This window comes from Hyaena hyaena, unplaced genomic scaffold (assembly GCF_003009895.1).
Source record: "Hyaena hyaena isolate Hyena2069 unplaced genomic scaffold, ASM300989v1 scaffold_33, whole genome shotgun sequence".
NCBI lineage: Eukaryota > Metazoa > Chordata > Mammalia > Carnivora > Hyaenidae > Hyaena > Hyaena hyaena.
The window spans coordinates 3,950,265-3,970,713 of record NW_024080666.1 but is presented as its reverse complement, the minus strand read 5'-3'; the positions used below and the strand labels follow the sequence as shown (position 1 = coordinate 3,970,713).

At 42.5% G+C, this 20,449-nt stretch overlaps 1 protein-coding gene across 3 annotated transcripts in view; it reads right to left on the bottom strand.

Annotated features, from left to right (window-relative positions):
• The window catches only part of LOXHD1 (lipoxygenase homology domains 1), a 160,027-nt gene that overhangs the window by 92,675 nt on the left and 46,903 nt on the right, over positions 1–20,449 (bottom strand). For all 3 annotated transcript variants that reach the window (XM_039228860.1, XM_039228861.1, XM_039228863.1), the window contains exons 8-12: positions 18,648–18,898; positions 9,877–10,012; positions 9,168–9,328; positions 8,108–8,194; positions 7,570–7,705 (exon numbers count right to left, since the gene is read on the bottom strand). In XM_039228860.1, coding sequence (XP_039084791.1) covers positions 7,570–7,705; positions 8,108–8,194; positions 9,168–9,328; positions 9,877–10,012; positions 18,648–18,898 — 771 coding nt within the window. The remainder of the gene's footprint in view (positions 1–7,569; positions 7,706–8,107; positions 8,195–9,167; positions 9,329–9,876; positions 10,013–18,647; positions 18,899–20,449) is intronic.

The following is a 20,449-nucleotide window of genomic DNA, read 5'->3' as shown; positions in this document are numbered from 1 at the left end:
CAATCTGAACAGATGTATAACAAGTGAAAAGATTAAATCAGTAATCAAAAGACTACTCACAAAGTAAAGCCCAGGCCTAAATGTCTTCACCACTGAATTCTGCCAAGCATTCAAACAAGAATCAGTAACAATTCTTCTCAAATTCTTCCAAAGAACAGGAGGGAATATTTCCCAACTCATTTTATGAGGTCAGCGTTACTCTGATATCAAAACCAGACACAGATATCACAAGAAAAGAAAATTACAGACCTACATCTCTTATGAATATAAACGCAAAAGTCCCCAACAACATACTAGCAAACCAAATCCAGCAACATAAATAAGAATTATATACTTTGACAAAGTAGAATTTATCCTAAGGATCTAAGTTTTGAAAATCAATTAATGTAATGTATCATATTAACAGAATAAAAAACAAATATAACATGAGCATTTTAATAAGTTCAGAAAAAAATATGAAAAATCTAACATCTATTTTCAATGTTTATTTATTTTTGAGAGACAGAGACAGAGCATGAGCAGGGGAAGGGCAGAGAGCGAGGGAGACACAGAATCCAAAGCAGGTTCCAGGCTCTGAGCTGTCAGCACAGAGCCCAACACAGGGCTCAAACTCACAATCTGTGAGATCATAACCTGAGCTGAAGTTGGACACGTAACCAACTGAGCTATCCAGGTGCCCCAAAATCGAACATTCTTTTATGATAAAAAAAAAAAAGTAAACCACCAACAAACTAGGAATAAAAGGGAACTTCATCAACCCATAAAGTCATCTCTGAAACCCCAGAGCTAACATAAAACTTATGGTGACAGACTGGATGCTTTCCTTGGGGTCAAAAATAAGACAAAGGTATTTGCTTTTCAACATTTGTTCTCAACATGGAGGTTCTGGAGGTTTTAGCCAAGGCAGTTAGGCATCCAGATTGGAAAGGAAGAAGTAAAACTATTTCTATTCATGGATGGCATGATCTTATATATACAAAATTGTAAGGATTCCATTATAAAATATTTGAACTAATAAATGAGTTCAGCAAAGTTGCAGAGTAGAAAATTAATATACTCAATCGACTGTACTTCTATTCTCTTGCAGCAAACAATCTGAAAATGAAATTAATAAAACATCTCCATTTAAAAGAACATAAAAGGAATAAGACATGAATAAATTTAAGAAAACAAGTGAGAAACTTATGCTTTGAAAACTACAAAATACTACTGCTAAAAAATTAAAGATTATTTAAATAACTGGAAAAGCATCCCATGTTTACTGATTGGAAGACTTAACACTGTTAAGTTAGCAATACTTGCCAAATGGATCTACAGATAAAAGACAACCTCTGATCTCTTTGTGGTCTCTTTGTGATCTCTTTGTGGAAACTGAAAAGCCAATTCTAAAATTCATATGGAATTGAAAAGGACCCAGAATGGCCAAAACAATCCAGAAAAAAGAATAATAAAGAAGAAGTGTTGGCAAGGATGTGGAAAAATTGGAACCCTCACGCATTGTTGATGGGAATGTAAAATGGTGTGCCTATTTTGAAAAACGGTGCCGTAAATCCTCAAAAAGTGAAACAAAGAGTTACCATATAACCCAGCAATTCCACTCATGGGCGTATATCCAAGAGAAGTATATGTCTACACAAACACTTATACCTGAATGTTCACAGTAGCATTATTCATAATAGCCAAAAAGTAGAAACCACCCAAAAGTCTATCAGCAGTTGAATGTGATCTCTCAGTACACTGAAATATTGCTCAGCAATAAAAAGAAATCAAGTACTGATAGGAGCTGCGATGTGGATGGACCTTGAAAATATGCCATGTGAAAGGTTACCTTTTACATGACCCCACTCATATGAAATGTCCTGAATAGGCAAATCTTCAGAGACAAAAACAAAATAGATTATTGGTTGTCAGAGTCTAAAGAGTGGGGCAGAGGAGCTCCTGGGTGGCTTAGTCGGTTAAGTGTCCGACTTTCACTTAGGTCATGATCTCGCAGTTCGTGGGTTCGAGCCCCGCGTCGGGCTCTGTGCTGACTGCCAGCTCAGAGCCTGGAGCCTGTTTTGGTCTCTGACTCCCTCTCTCTCTGACCCTCCCCTGCGCACGCTGTCTCTCTCTCTCTCTCTCCTAGAAATAAATAAAACATTAAAAAAAATTTTTTTTTTAAATAAATAAACAAAGAGTGGGGCAGAGGGGGGAGTGAGACTGTTAATGGATATTGTGTCTCTTCTGGGGGCGATGAAAATATTCTGGGATTTGACAGTAGTGATGGATGCATGATTTTATCAACATACTGAAAGCCACTGAACTACACACTTAAAATGGGTGAAGTGTATGGGACATGAATTATACCTCAATAAAGCTCCTGTTTCTAAAAATGGGCTTACACATTGGTGATTCGTCCAAAAATGAAGATAAAGTATATCAGGAATGAGACACATCAGCAAAAAGTTGAATTCAATGCGCACATTCTGTTTTCAGTAATATACCCACTTTTATTTGGAGATGGAGAGACATCTGAAAATCACATTTGACCATTAAACATGTAGGTCTGTTAAGACACAGAGTGTGTAGCCACAGCTCTGGTTAGAAGAACAGGTAGAGAATGACTGCTTGTCCACAGAGCTGGCACAGATGGCAGTGGAACGAAGGGGTTGGGTGAGGAAGCGTCCTGCCCCTACGCTGCCTCTTCACAGGGCCACAGCCCCTGAACTTGGAGCCTCTCTGCCTTCGCCAGTCACCTCTGCTGAAATGCAAACGCAGTGTTTTCAGCCTTCAGCCTTTGCATAAGTGAGGCTGACGCTTCTGAGTGTAGCTCCCAGTGATAGAACTGGTAGCAGCAAGAGGGATGAAGGGCCTGAAGTGGAGTGAGTCCTGAATCGGAGAAGCACAGAAGGGAAGAAGGAACACCGGCCTTGCTGACTCAATGCCGGTGGATAGTTCTGCAGTGTTAACTGTAACTACCAGGCAATTCCCAGAAGCAAACTGATAAGGGAATGCAGCAATCCCTCTGCCTGGGAATTCCAGTCCTCTTTGTTCAGGAGCACAAAGGTCCATGCGGTGGGAAGGTTCTTGAGGCTCCTGACCTTCTCCAGGGGGCCCTCCCAGCCTACCAGCCACTAAGGTCCTGAGTGGCTTCTCAGGTCCTCAGCTCCTTCCTGGCAGGAAGTCGATGGACAATCCAAAATAACTGTATTGCTAGCTATCAGCAGTGTAGACTTCCAACAGACAGGGATGTACTACCAAAGCCTCTTGTAACTTTAATTTAAATATTACAGCTTGGCCTGATTAACATGAAGCTTCGATTTTCAGCACTTGAGTCCAGTGGTCTCCTGCCCACTCATCAGCAGTAAGTAATCACTTCTGCCGAGCCTGCAGTGGAGAATGCAGATCGCATTGCTTCTACCATCTCACCGAGCTCCTGAGGGAGGGCAGGGTGCACATACGTGGGAAACGGTGTGCCTAGTCTGTGTCCTGGGGCTGCATTAGTCAGTGAGGTCGCTCCCAAAAGCCTCTCTCTCTCAGACATGGCATTAACTGCTTCTTTGACCCTAGTTTTTAAGTAAGTAAGTAAGTAAATCAGGAGTGCACAGTTTCAAAGTTAGAGAATTGGTTTTAAATTGATACTTATTTTATGTGAGTCCAAGACGCTCCACTTAAGGGATTGCCAGGAAGCCCTGTACATTACCCACTAAGCCCTGGTACCAACAGGGGAAGTGGGACTTGCCACCAGCTCTGTTTATTGTTATAGAAAAGCATCCAGATTAAAAAAAAAAAAAAAAAGAGAGATCCAAGTTCCTGTAGAGGTGTGTGAGGACACCGGGGTGGGTGTTCCAAGCACAAGAGAAATTTATGTGGGCTGGATCAAACATGTGGGAGAGAGAAATCCAAGCTGACATGGGCTCAAAAGCACTGCCAAGGACCAGAAGACATCAAACTGACTTTAGAGCCAGGACAGGCGGCTCTTTGATCCAGCTCTTCATTACAGACTTTTTTCATTGAAATGGTTCTTTAACAGCATCGCAGAAGACAAAAACCAACAGCTACGACAGCCCCACATCCTGTACCCTGTTTAAAGATGTTACGTGCACGTTTACATATGTAATCTACAGACACGCTCACCTCCCCACCCCTCCTGCCACGATCCCTCTTTACCTGTCAAATCCCGACGCAGAGAACACCTAGCTCAAATGGCACTTCATCTAGACTATCTTCCAACATCCTGGGCACAAAGTTCACCTCACTGCTGGGTTTCCATGGCATTCTTTCACCAAGTCCCGCCAGAGTCCCTTTCAAAATCTCTCTTGAATTTATCCTCTCTCTAGTCTAGCCAATCCTTGCCCACTCCCAGGACCTCTTTTTCTCTCCCCTCGATGACTTCTTTTTTTTTTTTTCTTTTTAAAGTTTATTTTTGAGAGTGAGAGAGACACAGAGAGTGAGTGGGGGAGGGGCAGAGAGAGAGGGAGACGCAGAATCCGAAGACAGGCTCCAGGCTCTGAGCTAGCTGTCAGCACAGGGCCTAACGTGGGGCTCGAACCCATGAAATGTGAGATCATGACCTGAGCTGAAGTCGGCCGCTTAGCTGACTGAGCCACCCAGGTAGCCCTCCCCTCGATGACTTCTTATAGACTTGCCCCTAAAATCTGTCCTCCACACGTCCAAGAGACAGGCCAGGAGAAGTGTTGGGAGTAAGGAGCTAGAAGGAGGTTTCAGGGCGTGGTGGAGTGTCATCAAGTTCACGGCAGGGCTGGGAGGCAGAAGCCTTAGCCAGCGGGACGCGTTGCTCAGAGGAGCTTCACGGGCTGATCCTGAGTGAGGCATGCGGATGGAGGGGACTGGGTAAGTGGGTGCAAGGTAGCGATCAGCAAAGTGGACAAGGACCAGGATGTGGGTGCGAGGATTTTCCTCATGAACATTGCAAGAAGCAGCACAGAGGCTCAGAAGTCCTGATGTGCAAAAAACTTGGTGCAAAAAACTTAGTAAGCTTGATTAAAATGCAGATTACCAGGCATAGGCCTCTGGGAGTCTAATCAGCATATCTGGGGTGAATTGAGTCCCCCTCCCCCCCCCCATTCATATGTTTAAGTCCTAACCCAAGGTATCTCAGAATGTGACAGGATTTGAAGGTAGAGCTTTTAAAGAGGTGATTAAGATAAAATGAGGTTCTCTGGGTGGGCCCCCGAACCAATAGATTCCTGTCCACCTAAGAAGAGAAGATTAGGACACAGACATAAGCACACAGGGGAAGTCCCTGTGAGGACACAGCAAGAAGGCCACCATCTGTCAGGTCAAGGAGAGAGGCCTCAGGAGAACCCAACCCTGCTGACACTTTGATCCCAGGCTTCCAGCCTCTAGAACTGTGAGAACATTAGCGGCTGTTGTTTAAGCCCCTGGTCTGTGGCATTTTGCTGTGGCAGCCGGAGCACACTAACACACTGCCCTAGAACAATGGCAGGAGGCGGGGGTGTGGAGAATGACCGATGGGCATGTTACCCCACCTTCCCTGAAAGAGGAAAGTTAACCAGAGGCTACCAGAAGACGGGGTTGATGGGGCAGAGGCGACATGTGAGATAGTATGAGCTCCAGTGTGAGGGTGCAGAGGGAGTCAGGCGAACTCCCTCCCCCTGGCCCCATAGTCTGTGAGGAGAGAAAACAGGGTTGGATGGACAGGAGAGTCAGGCTTCAGTCGGGGTAAGGAGGAGGTGGAGGGCAAGAACAGCCTGAGCATTCTAAGTAGAAGGACCTCACTAAAATGACAATATACCGGTATTTTCAAGATTTAACCAAATAAAAAATGGTTTCATCCATGAAGCTAGGGGAGAGGGACAAGTACAGACAACAGCAACAAGAATTTGGGAGCTTGAGAGCCCCTGGAAAAGTGATTGATGCTTTGGCATCTGGTTCCTCACCAGCAGCATGGGCACCACCTAGAAATCTGTGAGACACACAGGTCCCAGGTCCCATCCCAGACCTCCTGAATCAGAAACCCTGCGGATGAGGGCTCCCCGCCTCCACCACAACCAACACCACACGGTGTCTTAACAAGCCCCCCGGGTGATAGTGCACGGGGAAGTCCTGAGGAGCCCTGACTTACCAGACCAGAGAGAACTGATCAGAGCTCTCACTTGTGAAATTTGAGAGGCAACCAGCAAAAAGGCTCAGGAATGACAGCACCGGGTAACTTCAGACACAGGGAGTGAGGATCTGAAGTCCTGAGAATTGGCTAGAATGACTGAGGAAGGGGTTAGGTCCCAACACCCCAGCCCCACTGGTTCATATCAGGCTCAGTCCTAGAGCACAAAGGGGACAGATCTGATAAGATCTGTTTATTCCTGCCTTGATGGACTACATATTCTAGTAAGTCTCAATTTGGAGCAGAATGCTGTTATTGATCATGTCTATAGGGACACAGAAAATATTACTAAATGTGAAAAGACAGTGCAGACCCTGAATCAGGAGGTGGGAGACCTTGTTCTAGGTCTGACTCTCTAACTGTATAATCAGGGCAAGAACACCTCACTTTCCTGGACTGCACCAGGCTATTTTAAAGGTTTTTGAACCCAAATATTCTATGGTCACATTTTTATTTAAAATGAAGAAGAACCATAAAGTAGATGATATGTAATTGCAAGCACTGCCTCATTAGACTCACAGGGTGCTTTCTTAGTAGATATTTGCTATGTGGGGTTTCTAAGTTTTTGAGTATTTACCTCTATTTAAATCATTTCAACAAATATATACCAGAGATTCTATTGGATATACCAATGTCTGAGAAGTGACCCTATCCAAATATTTAGAAGGATTACTGGAACTATGGGTATCATTATTTTCTATATATTCTTAACTCTGTAATTATATAATATTATTATACTATTAAAAATTAGGGACTACCACAGTGATAGTAAATAGAATAATTAACTTAAGTGTCAATCTTGATCAATTGCTAATGTCTGCTTGGGGTGCTATATTGAGAGTGTTGAAACTCATTTCAGACTCAATGGGAGAGAATGCTGTGATCACTAAGTAATGTCTGCCAAGGTCAAAGGACAGGACATGTGCTGTGTCTCTGTCTATTCTGCTACTATAACCTAGAGGCAAGATGATCTCCCTTTACCCCTTTGAATGTGCCTGGGCCCCAGACTGAAAGCTTAGTTCCTCTCCTACTGGCCTTAACTAGAAATAGAGGGCTCATCAGGGACAGCCAATCATGGCCACAAGATACAGCCTTCTCTTTGGGGGACCATTTCATGCAGAATTTGAAAAGGATGTTTCTTTAATGTCAAGAAGCCTGTGGAGAAACATTGCTCAGTGCAGATTCTTCTCATCCCCTCATAGTCCACCTGAAGACCCATAAATGTCCCCTCCTTCCCCCATACCCACTGTCACAGAGCACTGGTGACTTGCCTTAGACAGGCTCCTTCAAGCCAGTATTAAGGCTGGGAACTTCTACATTCATCCTGGCATATGGGGGGGCCTGATGAAGTACTGTGGACAAGACTACCAGCTTAAGGGCCAGCCCCCGCTGACACACCGAGGAGGAATTCCGCTGCCTTCCCCAGGATGGTCGGCACTTACTGGCCATTATCCTCCGCACTGTGGGGCCCTCCGCGGTCATTTCCCTCACGATCTCATTGTCGTCTTCGTTGGCATCCAACCAGCGATTGCAGTTGAAGTTATACTTGTCCTTGGTCAGGGTGTTCATCAGGGTCATCTGGAATGAAGTCCTGGGGTGAGCAAGGGGGTGTCCGAGAGATATACCAGGCCCTGGGGGCCCCGTTCTGCTACATCTAAGGGAGGCCACGGCCATCCCCTCAAGATGATTTCTGTGGAAAGCAGAGTGCCTGATTAACACTTATTCCTCTTGGTCCCTTGCACCTTCTTAGCAGCCAGGTGACCAGGGAAGAATGAGAGTCTCTTAAACACCTAAGCATTTTCTTAGTCTGCTCTGGAGGTCTTCTCCCCATCAGGAAGTCCCCATGTCCTATGTCCAAATTCTCACTGTGAGACCCACACTTACCCACCCCCGCTCCCAACATACACAGACATATGTGGCAGTGTCATTAGAAAGGATCCCTCTCCCCACCACCTCCCAAGCCGAAGATGGCAATCTCACCCTCTCTAAATGCCATCCAGAACCAGGGTTCCTTCTGTCATGCCATGCCCGAATCTTGTAAAACCTGCCAAGATCCGGGAGCTCAATCTACAGGGAGAAATCACAAGGCTCGGGTGGGTGGACACAATCAAGTGAAATGTATTTATCCTCACAGCTGACCCCCTCCCCAGAGGGCGCCCACCCTAGGCCACTTCTTCAACAGTGAAGATGGCTTTGCTTCAAGCCACCCTTGTGGACTTTGTCCTCTTGTGCCCTTGCAGCCAGGGGCACGTGAGGGCAAGACAGCCATGTAGGGCTAGGCTTCAGTCTGGCCTAGTGAAACTGAATAAAAATAACTGACCCACAGTAGGATCCAGAATAAAGAACATCTTCCAAGCAATAAACTCCCAGTAACAGAACCCATATAGCAACCCTGCAAATTAGCACAGGCCCACAGGCCCAGAACTCTGCTGGGCACTAACACAGACAAAAAGATCAATATAGCAGTCACGCCCTTTCCCTAGGGGCTGGTAGTCTAGCCGGGAAGACAAATACATGAAGAAGAGCAATGAACTGAGTGCCTAGCAGAAGCACCAGCGGGGTGCTCTGGGAAGAGAGCTGAAAATTACAAATCATTCTCACCTAAAGGTCAGAGCACACTTCTGTTGGCAAAATAAGCCTTGCTCTGGTTAGACATGCACCAGAAATTTAGCGTTAAATTTACAATTTACCTTAAGTTTTGCTCCTCTCTAATTCATTCCGGATCAGGCGGTTTGATGCTGCAAATGATTCTATGATTCTCCAAGCTTCTAGGCTCCTCAAGAGCATTCCCTACCTGCTTCTTTCCCCCAGGCTTGGTTCTGGAGTGTCTGATTCAGGTGAAGGGCCAGATCCAAAGGGCACCCCTGTCAATCAGTGCTTTGCTTATAGATCACTCTGACACCCCTTGCAAGGAGCTGAATTTCTCATTGTACCCTTTTGTCCTCAAACTGGATTCAAAATCTGGCTTAGAAAACCATCCCTATGACAAATACGTCTTATGTCCCTCCCTCCCTCCCACGCCACTACACCTCCCTCCTACCCTAAATTTCTCGATTATGCCTGGTTTGAACCACTTGTTGTTGGGATTCAGGAGAATCTCATCCGTCCGCCCCTTCTGCCCATAAATCTGGATGAAGATGGGTGAGTTGGTACCAGCTTTCTTCAAGTCGGTCGTCCAGACCCACAGGGACCAGGGGATCTCTGCAGAGACAGGTCAAGAATAAAGAGATTTTCATGTTACCAGTGGGGAAAAGGAGCAAATCCAAGGAGTCCAGGACTGAAGCACAGATTGCACCCAGGGGTGGTCCCCTCTCAGAAACCCGCTCTAACAGGTCCAATATCAGGAGCCCAAAGATTCCCTGCTATTTGAAAGAGGATACCTTAATGTTCCTTTTAATGGCAAAAGCCTATTAGTATGTTTTAAATAGGGAGAGGATTAGACTCCCTGCACCCTGTGTATATTCAGAGTGCACTGTGTTGAACCGTTTGGTTTAACATCTAGCACATCACAGCAGCTTATTCAGTTTGAGGTCACAGGGGTACTAGGCCCGGGTATGTAACTCTCCGCCGGGACGCAGCCTGGACTTGGAGAACTGAGTTCTGCGGGGCCCATTCCCTTCCTTTCTAGAGAAGAACCAAGAAGCAGAAGAGGACTCCTTCGAGGTGAAGGTCTTGCCCAGGGGTCTGACATCCTGGCCGTGGTTGGCCCTGTCTGCAAGGCCACCAGCCTCTAGGCCCCCTCCACCTACTTTTCAGCCTCTTCTTCCTGAGAGACACCATCTCGTAGAGCTGCCTCTCGATCAGCCCATCCACTTTCTTCTCATCCAGCCAGTTGCTGCAAGGGAAGGTCTGTTGGATGCCGGTGAAGGGGCACAGAATCACCACCTGGGAGGGCAGACGACAAGTCTCCTGCAGCAGGTGCCCTGGTTGGGACCCTTACAATGTTTGACAGCCTCTTCATATTAAGGGGGTCGTCTACATTAGGTTCCTCAAGGAATGGCACTTTCCTTCCTGTTCTCTGCCTCATTAAATCTTCCGTTAAGAAATATCTCCCCCAAGGAGTCTTCCCAAGTAGGTATCATCCATCCTCCAATTTACTAGCCCAAATCTTGAATCCTTCCCCCTACACGGTAACACCCTCTTTGAAGACCGTATTTCTTTATGCACTTCATAAAATCTCAGACCAGGTCAAATGAACTAGAATACAAAACTAATTCCCTATATTTGTCTTGTAGGGAAAAGGTCAATCACATAAAAGGCAATGAATATCTGGAATTTAATACAAAAACAAACTGCTCTCTTCGGGGCTTGAGCCTCACTAAACCTTCTTTCCTACACTTTAGTCACATTCTGAACTCATGAGTCTATTAGAACTCAGAATTGTATCCAGCCTAGACCACTCACATTAGAGATGTCCAATGTGACACCACAGTGTCTTGTGACACTACAAGATTTTCTATCAGCCAAGAAATTTTGACTCTTCACACTGCTAGATTCTCTGATTTATCTTCTTTTTACCTTGAAATGAATTTTTAAAAATGTTTTACATATGTTTGAGAGAGACAGAGACAGAGTGGAAGCAGGGGAGGGGCAGAGAGAGAGATACACACAGAATCTGAAGCAGGCTCTGGGCTCGAACCCACGAACTACGAGATCATGACCTGGGCCGAAGTTGGACGCTTAACCACCCAGGCGCCCCAACTTGAAACTTATTTAACTCAACCACTGATAAGCATTTTGACAAGGTACTGTCTCACTGGCTATTTGTGGTCAGTTGTTTATATTTATTACCATTGACTACAGTTTCCTTGGATTGAATTATTACACTTACATATACCCAGATATCTCTGAGAGTTCAACTAATACTTACTATCTGACCATCACAGCTGTATGAAACCTTGACTTATAGGCACCAAGGGGAAGGGAGATAAAAGATTGGGGAGTCGGGGGAGTCTGCACACCTTCAACCTCCCTGAAAACTCTCCTCCCTACAGCTAACTGATGCCTCAGGCAGTAGCCTCCTCAAACACTGTAGTCCTGTGACACAAATGCATTAGCAATTAACACAGTCTACCCCAACATGCATTCGATATGTGGGAAATAAGCTGAGGTCCAGAAAAGGGAATGGAAGTGCCCAAATTTGCAGTTAGTTGGTGTCCGTACCAGGAGCATAAATGTTCCTGATTCCTAATTATTAGACAGGGGCCTTTTATACCCATCAGCAAGAATTTCAGGATTCTTGTTAAGGCCAAGGTCCCCTGGGACCCATTATTGCACTCTAACTTTTGTGCTGAAGAGTATGTGACCATGTATTCAGAAGTGGACCTACCTGTACACAAAGTTGGAGGATACTCATACGGGGTGATCTGGGGGCACAGAAAGTTATAACCACCAACAATTATTGACCAGCCTTTCTTTATTTCCTCTGAACAAATCATGCAATTACTTCCTCCTAGTTTACTCTTGAATGGCTCTCTAGTTGTTACATGCGTGTTAGTCTCATTTGATCAACAAGATAGCAAACTCCTAAAAGGCTGAGGTTGTGTGTTCTCATCCCTTATGGCTCCCCCAAACATAGCTCTAAGCATACAGTAAGTACTTAAAATACATGTTAAAAGTTCTGCTTCTGGAATAGGTAGTCCAACAAACAAGGTAGCCTTTAAAACTTCTCACCACTGCAAAATACCCATAGGCCGGATTAATAACAGAAAATATAATTGTATATACACTGTCGAGCTGCCATGAAGTTATAGAAAGGCCACAAGAGCCAAATTCAGAGTAAGCAGAAGCCAAGAGAATGGGCATATGTGAATGGCAAAGTTGGCGTTGCACCCAAAGCGAAAAGACAATACCAGACACTCAAGAGATCAGGAAACCAACAACCAACTGAGAAGCAGGAGCCCTTGGGCTTTGTGAACTGGAGGGTCTGAACTACAAACCCTAATTAAGGAGACACACGTGAAGGAGCTCCTCCCTCAGGAAAAACGTGGGCAGGGAAACATCTGCAAAGGGATCCTATCTTCTCTGCCTTTGCTCCAGACAGATAGTAATAATCTTCCCCTGAGAATTAGTTACCACAAGCCTGGTCACAGGCAGAAGAAGTAGAAATACACATACACCTAGATGTATCGAAGGGAAACATCAGCATGCTAAAGACAAAGAGAAGATAAGAGCACCAGCAGAGTAAAGAGAGCTGATAGCAATTAGACTAACGGAAGCCAGAAAATACCTGGGGGAGCGGAGAGGCAAAATAACTCAATCTAGAATTCTGTACTCCAAAACTGGCTTTCATGAATGAGGATGAAATAAAACATATCCTAAATGAAAAAAAACAGAGCCCACCACCAACAGACCCTAACCAAAGGAACTTCTAAAATATAAACTTCAGGAGGAAGAAAATGGACACCAGAGAGAAGGTCTCTGATGCAAGGAGGGATGGCAAGCAAACTGGCAGCATGTAGGTAAATCTAAACAAAAAATGATTCTACAAAACGATATCTCATGTGTGGATTTGAAAATAATTTAAGACAGAGCTAAAATACTAATCGAGATTAGCATGCGGCCCAGATGCAGGGTTATTACCATTAGAGATTTTCAAGGTCCTTGCCTAAAAGAAAGTACAGATGGTGACTGAATTTTGGGTTTGGCACATTAAATATGTAGGGTAAAACTGCAATAGTGACCACTAAAACAACACAAAACAAACCAGAAATAGAATACAATTTCTAATTTAGTATCAAGGAAAAAAACCCCAACCAATTCTAAAGAAATGAAAACTATAAAAGCAGAAAAACCAATATGCCAGAAATTACAATAAATATAAGTGGACTAAGTTTGCCAGTTAAAAAAACAGATGGTGTCAGACTGGATTATGTAAAGATTTAACTCACCAAGAGGTTATAGTAATTCCACACTTAATAACATAGCCTCACACTGTGTACAGCAAAAACTGTTAGCTCTATAATAAGAAATTGAAATATCTACCACTTACATGAGAAAATTCAACACATCTTTCTTAGTAATCAATAGATCAAATAAAATGCTAGTAAGGAAATAGATAATTCAAGTAACAAAAGTATTAATAAACTGAACTTAATATATAAACTTAATCTTAAATTCAAAATCTTAAATTCAACTCCTGGAACAATGCATAAATTGAACATGCATTTTAAAGTAAATCTCAAATCTCTTTAAGTGGCATCATACAGATTATGTTCGTTGGCTGAAATGATATTAAATTAGAAATAAATAACAAAACACAACAAAAGAACATGTATTTAGAACCTAAAACTCACACTTCAAAATAGCTAATGGGTCACAGAAGAATTTTATGTAGAACAATAACTAAGCACAATTTTATGTAGAACAATAACTAAGCATAAAGGAAAAAGCTAACAAATTGCTTTTCATCAATATTGAACTTTCTGCTCTTCAAAAAACATTGTCATGAAAATGAAAAGGAGGGGTGCCTGGGTAGCTCATTCAGTTAAGCATCCAACTGTTGATCTCAGCTCAGGTCATGATCTCACAATTTGTGAGAACGAGCCCCATGTGGGGCTCTGCACTGACAGTGTGGAGCCTGCTTGGGATTCTCTCCCTCTTTCTCTGCCTCTCTTTTGTTTGCTCGCTCTCTCTCTCTCTCTCAAAATACATAAATAAACTTAAAAAAAAAAAAGAAATGGAAAAGGAAAGCCACACATTCGGAGATTATACTTAATACACTACAAACATATATAGAGAGATATACCTGACAAAAAAAACCTGTATGAAGAATATATGAATAGCTCTTATAAATTAGTAATAAAAAGGCAAAAAAAATTAGATAAGCAAAAAATACTTCACAAAAGATACACAAATGACCAATAAGTACGTGAAAATAATGTTCAACATACATGGTAGTCAGAGGCATATTAATTAAAATCACAATTAAATGCCATGATACGTCCATTATAATAGCTAATAAATAAAAAGCTTGACAATATCCAGTGATATTGAGGTTATGGAACTGGAGTTCTCATACATTGGAGGGGCGTACAAAACATTCTAGCCACTTAGAAACCAGCTTGGGAGATTTTTAAAAAGTTACGTATATATTTACCATAGGATCCAGATATTCCACTTTTAGGCACTTACCCAACAAAATTAAAAACATGCTCATACAAAGACTTGTACATGATTATTCACAGCAACTCTATTCACAATAGTGAAAAGCAAGACAAAAACCAAAAACTGGAAATGACCCAAATGTACATGAATAGTTGAATGGATAAACAAACTCTTATAAACCCTAACAATGAAATACTACTTGGCAATAAAAAGAATAAATTGCTAATATGTAAAACACAGAGAAATATCAAAAATACTATACTGAGTGAAAGAAGTCACACACACGTGTGCGCAGGCACACACACAAGAGTGCACACTGCATGATTCCACTTATATTAAATGCTAGGAAAGACAAATCTCATCTTTAGTGACTGAAATCACGTTAGTGTTTGGAATTGTAGAGACTGACGGGGACGGGAAGAACACAAGAAACAGGCCGCAGTGATGGAAACTTTCTGCATATCGGTTCCGGTAATAGTTACACGATGTATGAATTTGTCAAAACTCATAGAACTATGTGATTTAAAACAGTGTAATTTTTATGTCAATTGTACCTCAGCAAAGTTGGTTTTTAAATGAAGCAATAAAATTAAACTGAATGATAATAAAAATATTCCATATTGTAACATGTGGGGTGCGGCTAGGGCACTACTCTGAGACACAGTCATAGTATCAAATGCTTATATGAGAAAAGAAGGCAACTAAAAATTAATGGGCTAAGAATCCAATTTAAGAACTTAGAAAAATAACTGGGGCGCCCAGGTGGCTCAGTTGGTTGAGCATCTGACTTTAGCTCAGGTCACGATCTCACAGTTCATGAGTTCGAGCCCCACATCAGGCTCTCTGCTGTCAGCACAGAACCTACTTCAGATCCTCTGTCTCCTTCTCTCTCTGCACCTCCCCTGCTTGCATGCTCTTTCTCGAAAATAAACATTAAAAGAAAAAAGAATTTAGAAAAATAGCAACAACAGAAACCCAGAGAAATCAAGAGAGATAACAACAGAAACCGAAAACATGTGAACAGAAATAAAATGGACTATAAAAAAGTCAAATCTTGATTATTTAAAAGGACTAAATAAACTTTTTGTGAGAATGGTATTTTAAAAAGCAAGAAGGCAGGAACAAATGATGTTAGAAACAAAAAGAGGGTCATAATTATAGATGCAACAGAGGTTAAAAAGATAAGGGAATACTGTGTAAGACTAATGTTGTAAGTGCCAATACATTTGATACCTATAAATATATAAATTCCAAGAAAAAATGTAGCTCATTTAAACATTCAAGAAGAAACAGAAAACCTAAGTAATTCTATAACCAGCAAAACGAAAACAACTTTTTAAAATCAGTAATTTCTCTTTCTCTCTCTCTCTCTCTCTCTCTCTCTCTCTCACACACACACACACACACACACACACACACACATTTTTGCAAGAGACTACAACCAAACTTTGAGGGACAGATCATTGCGATTTTATATACCCTCTTTCAGGAAAGAGAATATTTCTCATTTCATGCCAGGATCAAACCCGTCAAGGACTACATGAGAAAAGAAAATTAAGGGCCATGCCCCTCATGAACATGCACACAAAAATCCTATATAAAATGTTGGCAAACCAATTCCAGAAGCATGTAAAATTATAACCCCTTATGACTAAATATGTCTTAAAGAAATTCGGAGTTGGTTTGCCACTAGAAAATGCAGCCATAATTCACCAAATTAATAACTAAAAGAGAAAAAGCCTTATGGCTATTGCACTAAATGCAGAAAAAGCATTAGATAAAATTCAACAATTAACAATAAAAACTTTGAACAATACAGAAATAGGACTTCCTAATCTAAGACTATCTACTAAAAACCCTCAACAATCATAATTAAATAACCAGAAAATTAGAAGCAGTTCCTTTAAATCAAAAACAAAACAAAGATGTCTACTGTTAGCCCTTCTGTTCAGCAATGTACTGCTCATGTGGTCAAATAAAAAAAAAAAACAAATTAAGTGTAAGATTTGCAGAGAAAGAAACCAAACTGTCACCATTCACAAACAACAAAGTTTATTCTATAAAGAAACTTCTCCCAAAATCCAAAGACAAATTATCATAATTAAAGTTCAGTAAGATAGCTATTTGTAAATTCAATGTACAAAAGTACTTATATTTCTACAAATAGAAGTATTTCTATTTCTTCTTTTTTTAAAAAATTTTTTTAATGTTTTATTTACTTCTGAGAGAGAGAGAGAAAGAGAGAAGAGAGAGAGCAGGAGAGGGGCAGAGAAAGAGGGAGATACAGAATCTGAAGCAGGCTCCAGGCTCTGAGCTAGCTGTCAGCACAGAGACTGATGCAGGGCTCGAACCCACGAACCGCAAGATCATGACCTGAGCCGAAGTCAGACGCTCAACTGACTGAGGCACTCAGGCACCCCTATTTCTTCTATTTTAAACAAATAGTTTAAAAATATAATTATAAATGGGTATCATTTATAATAGGAACAAAAATTGTAAGGTCTCTATGAATATATGTAACAAAGATGTGCAAGACCTTTATCGAGAAAAATATAAAACTATATAGAAAAACATTAGGGTGCCTGGGTGGCTCTATTGGTTAAGCATCGAACTCCTGATTTCGGTTTGGGTCGTAATCTCATAGTTTGTGAGACTGAGCCCCTTGTTGGGCTCTACACTGACAGCGGGGAGCCTGGTGGGGATTCCCTCTCTCCTTCTCTCTCTGTCCCTCTCTGGCTCACACGCATAAGTGCTTCCTCTCTCATTCTCTCTCTCAAAATAAATAAACTTTTAAAATAAAGAAAAAAGAAGGAAAATATTAAAGAAGACCTACATTTTAAGAGGTGTACCATGCTCACAGATATAAAAAGTATCTAGTAAAGGTGTCAATTCTTCCAAATGGATCTATAGATCCAATTGAATTCTTTTGAACACAATTCTTCATGGAACTTGGCAAGAAAATTCTAAAATTTCTATGGAAGAGTTAAGGGTCATGAATATTAATACACTCCTGGGGAAGAAGAATACAATGAGCAAATCTGCCCTAGCACATACCGAGACTTACATAAAGATATGAAACGATGAGGGTGAGTATTGTATTAGTGTAGGAATAAATTAAATCAAAACATGGAATAGACAAGAAAGCTCAGAAGCAAAACCATACATTTGGGGAATTTGACAAGACTAAATTGCCTTTTTAGAACAATTGGGAATTACTATTTAGTAAATCAATGATTCTGAAATTTCCTTAATGATAAGAATTATCTAAATATCCTGATTACCTAGAAATTCTGATGATAAGAATTATCTAAATATCCTGATTACCTAGAAATTCTGACACAGTAGGCTTGCGTTAGAGCCAAGGAATCTATATTTTAAAAGAATTCCAGGGTTTTTAAAAAAAAATTTTTTAATACTTCTTTGTTATTTTGAGGGGGGGGGGGCGAGGGGAAAGAAAGAGGGAGAAACAGAATCTGAAGCAGGCTCCAGGCTCTAGGCTGTCAACACAGAGACCAACAGTGGACCATGAGATCATGACCCAAGCCCAGGTCAGATGCTTAACCGACTGAGCCACCCAGGTGCCCCTGAATAGATTACTTCTAAATTAAATATTCTCTTGCTCAAAGAACATTGTAAGCCAAGCTATGAAAAGATACTTGGACATATACTATCAACCAACTGCATGTCTGTACAAAGATATATGTATAGGAATGTCATGGCAACATTGTTTATAATAGAAAATATCAAGAAACAACCCCAAAATGTCTGTCAATAAAAGAATAAATAAATGGTGATTGATTCATGCAATGGAATGAATGTGAAACTGATGAACTACAGTTTCCGTTACCAATTCAGATGAATCTCTAAAGCAGTGTTGAATGAAAACTGCTATGTACAAATAATACTTCCACAGATACAACTCATAACAGTGCACGCTCTTTGGGGGAAAGAAAATTTTATATTGAGGAAGGGTACAGTGGAGTTTCAAAAGTATTGGAAATGTTCCATTTCTTAAGTGGGGTGGTAGACAAAATGGATATTTGTTTCCTTATCATTATCTATAGTTCACTTTTATTGAGTGTATGCTTTAAAGCATAAGTATTCCACAATGCAAACGTATTTTCAAAAATACTTGTTGATTGAGAGACTTGTAAGCTGAAGAATCAGGATAGTTTGTAACTATCAACTTCCACCTCTGGATAAGCTACCCTGCAGTCTGGCCCTTGGATACGTGCACAGAGCAGCCCTCACTCCTGACCATAAGCAGAACAAGATGGATGGGCATGTTACCAACCCAATTGCCCATGTGCTCTGTAGCTGGTCCAAAGGAAGCAGGAAGCAGGTCAGTTTGTATGTGCAAGTTAAAGAAGAGAGGGCTTGAAACAGAAAGGCCCCTCCCCGGGGCATCCCTTACCTTCTCACAGTACCAGCCTCTGTTGACACCTACGTTGCCATGTCCGATGGAGACCCGACTCAGGGGGCTGAGGAGGACGGCCAACTCGACGTGGAAGATGTCTGTGCGGCCACGGTCAAACACACCGCCTTCCAGGAAGACTTTCCCACTGTTCTTATTCCCTCTGGCCCCGTACATAACCAAGTAGATTTTGGATTTGGTCCCGGCACCACGGACATTCCCAGTGAAGACCGTGACAATATATGAAATAGCTGGTGCGGAAGCAACAAGGAAGGAGAAGGTTAGTGCCCGCTGAATACAGAATCCCACCCAAGTCTCCCCTCCCTGGCTACCGCCTCCCTAGGCCCTCCCGCTTCCACATGTCGTCATTCCCCCCGTCCTCTTCCCCAGGAGACACCCAGTGCCCCTCACCACTTTGTGCTCTCTTTTTCAGAGTTTGGGGGTCAATGTATCCGAGTTTAGGAGTAAAGTACAGGTATCACTCTAAGAAGCTGCCAGTCCTGAGAACTAGCAGGACCAAGTCCCAAGAACTAACAGGGAGAAGGAGGAATTTGAGTCAGCTAAGAATAGTACTTGTTATTAATGTTAATTACCATGTGCATATTATTAATAGCTGCCGGATGAATTCTGTTATGTCTGACTTAATTATAATAGTCAACTCCATTAATGGAGATTTATACTCAGGGCTAGCTGATTCATTTCGCTTGCTCTTCAGCTCATCGCTTAAAAAGATAACTTTTAATAGAGGGCACTAACGTCCTTCTTCACTGCCTGACATGGGGGGTTGAGAGAAGAGGGAGGGAAGAGGTCGGGCCATTTGGGGTTTTGGTCAGTCGGGAGGAGAGATGAGGACATGAAGTTCGGGGCTAGAGCCAGCAAAGGGAGATGAGCTGTGAGAATGGACTAAGAGAAAACACCAAAGACAAACATCTGGACAGGAAGCTCTGCTAAGGCCTGGCCTCCCTCCATTTGGCCCCAGAGTCTAGGGTAATGGCCTGCGCGTACATACCCCTCCACCCTACCCCCGCCCCCACCCCCAGCCCTGGGCCCTGGAAAATGAAATGAAAATCCTAAATGTCTTTTCGAGCTAGCCACATGCAGCTACGGGATGCCTGATTCATTCAAACATTTACACCTTCCTTTCTTCAACAAATGCGGATTGAGCGCTTACTACACCCAAGGCCTCAGGGAGGCGAGAAGATGAAACAGCCGTGTCTCCAGCTCTGCTTCTCCAAAACACACCCTGGCCCAGGCTGCCAGCAATTCCCAGGCTCTGACAGGCATTTCTCTTTCTCCTCTACCACTGGAGGCCAGTAAGACTAACACGGTTAAAGGGGTCAGAGCAGACCCCTACCGGGGTCTGGGGGTTTTTGTTGTTGTTGTTTGTCATTCTGTTTTGTTTTAAGTAGGCTTCATGCTCAGTGCAGCGCCCAACACGGGGCTTGAACTCATGACCCTGAGACCAAGACCTGAGCTGAGATCCAGAGTCAGATGCTTAACCAAATGAGCCACCCAGGTGCCCCTCCTCTCTGTTTTTGAGTAAATAATTTGTGAACTTCAGTTACAAATACCGTGCAAGGTTGGAAAGGGCTGGCGCAGAGGAACGTTTGATTTCCTGAGAGCATTCAAGGTCCGCCCAAGTGTCTGGTGCAAAGGAAGGGAGTACCCGTCTACGGGAGGGAGGAAGGGAGGGCTCAGAGGGAGTGACGGGAGCAGGAGTTTGGGAATGTAGAGAAGAGAAATGGCATTACAGGCTGAGGAGAAAGACACTCTAAAGATAAAGTGAGAGAAAGGGTCAGGCC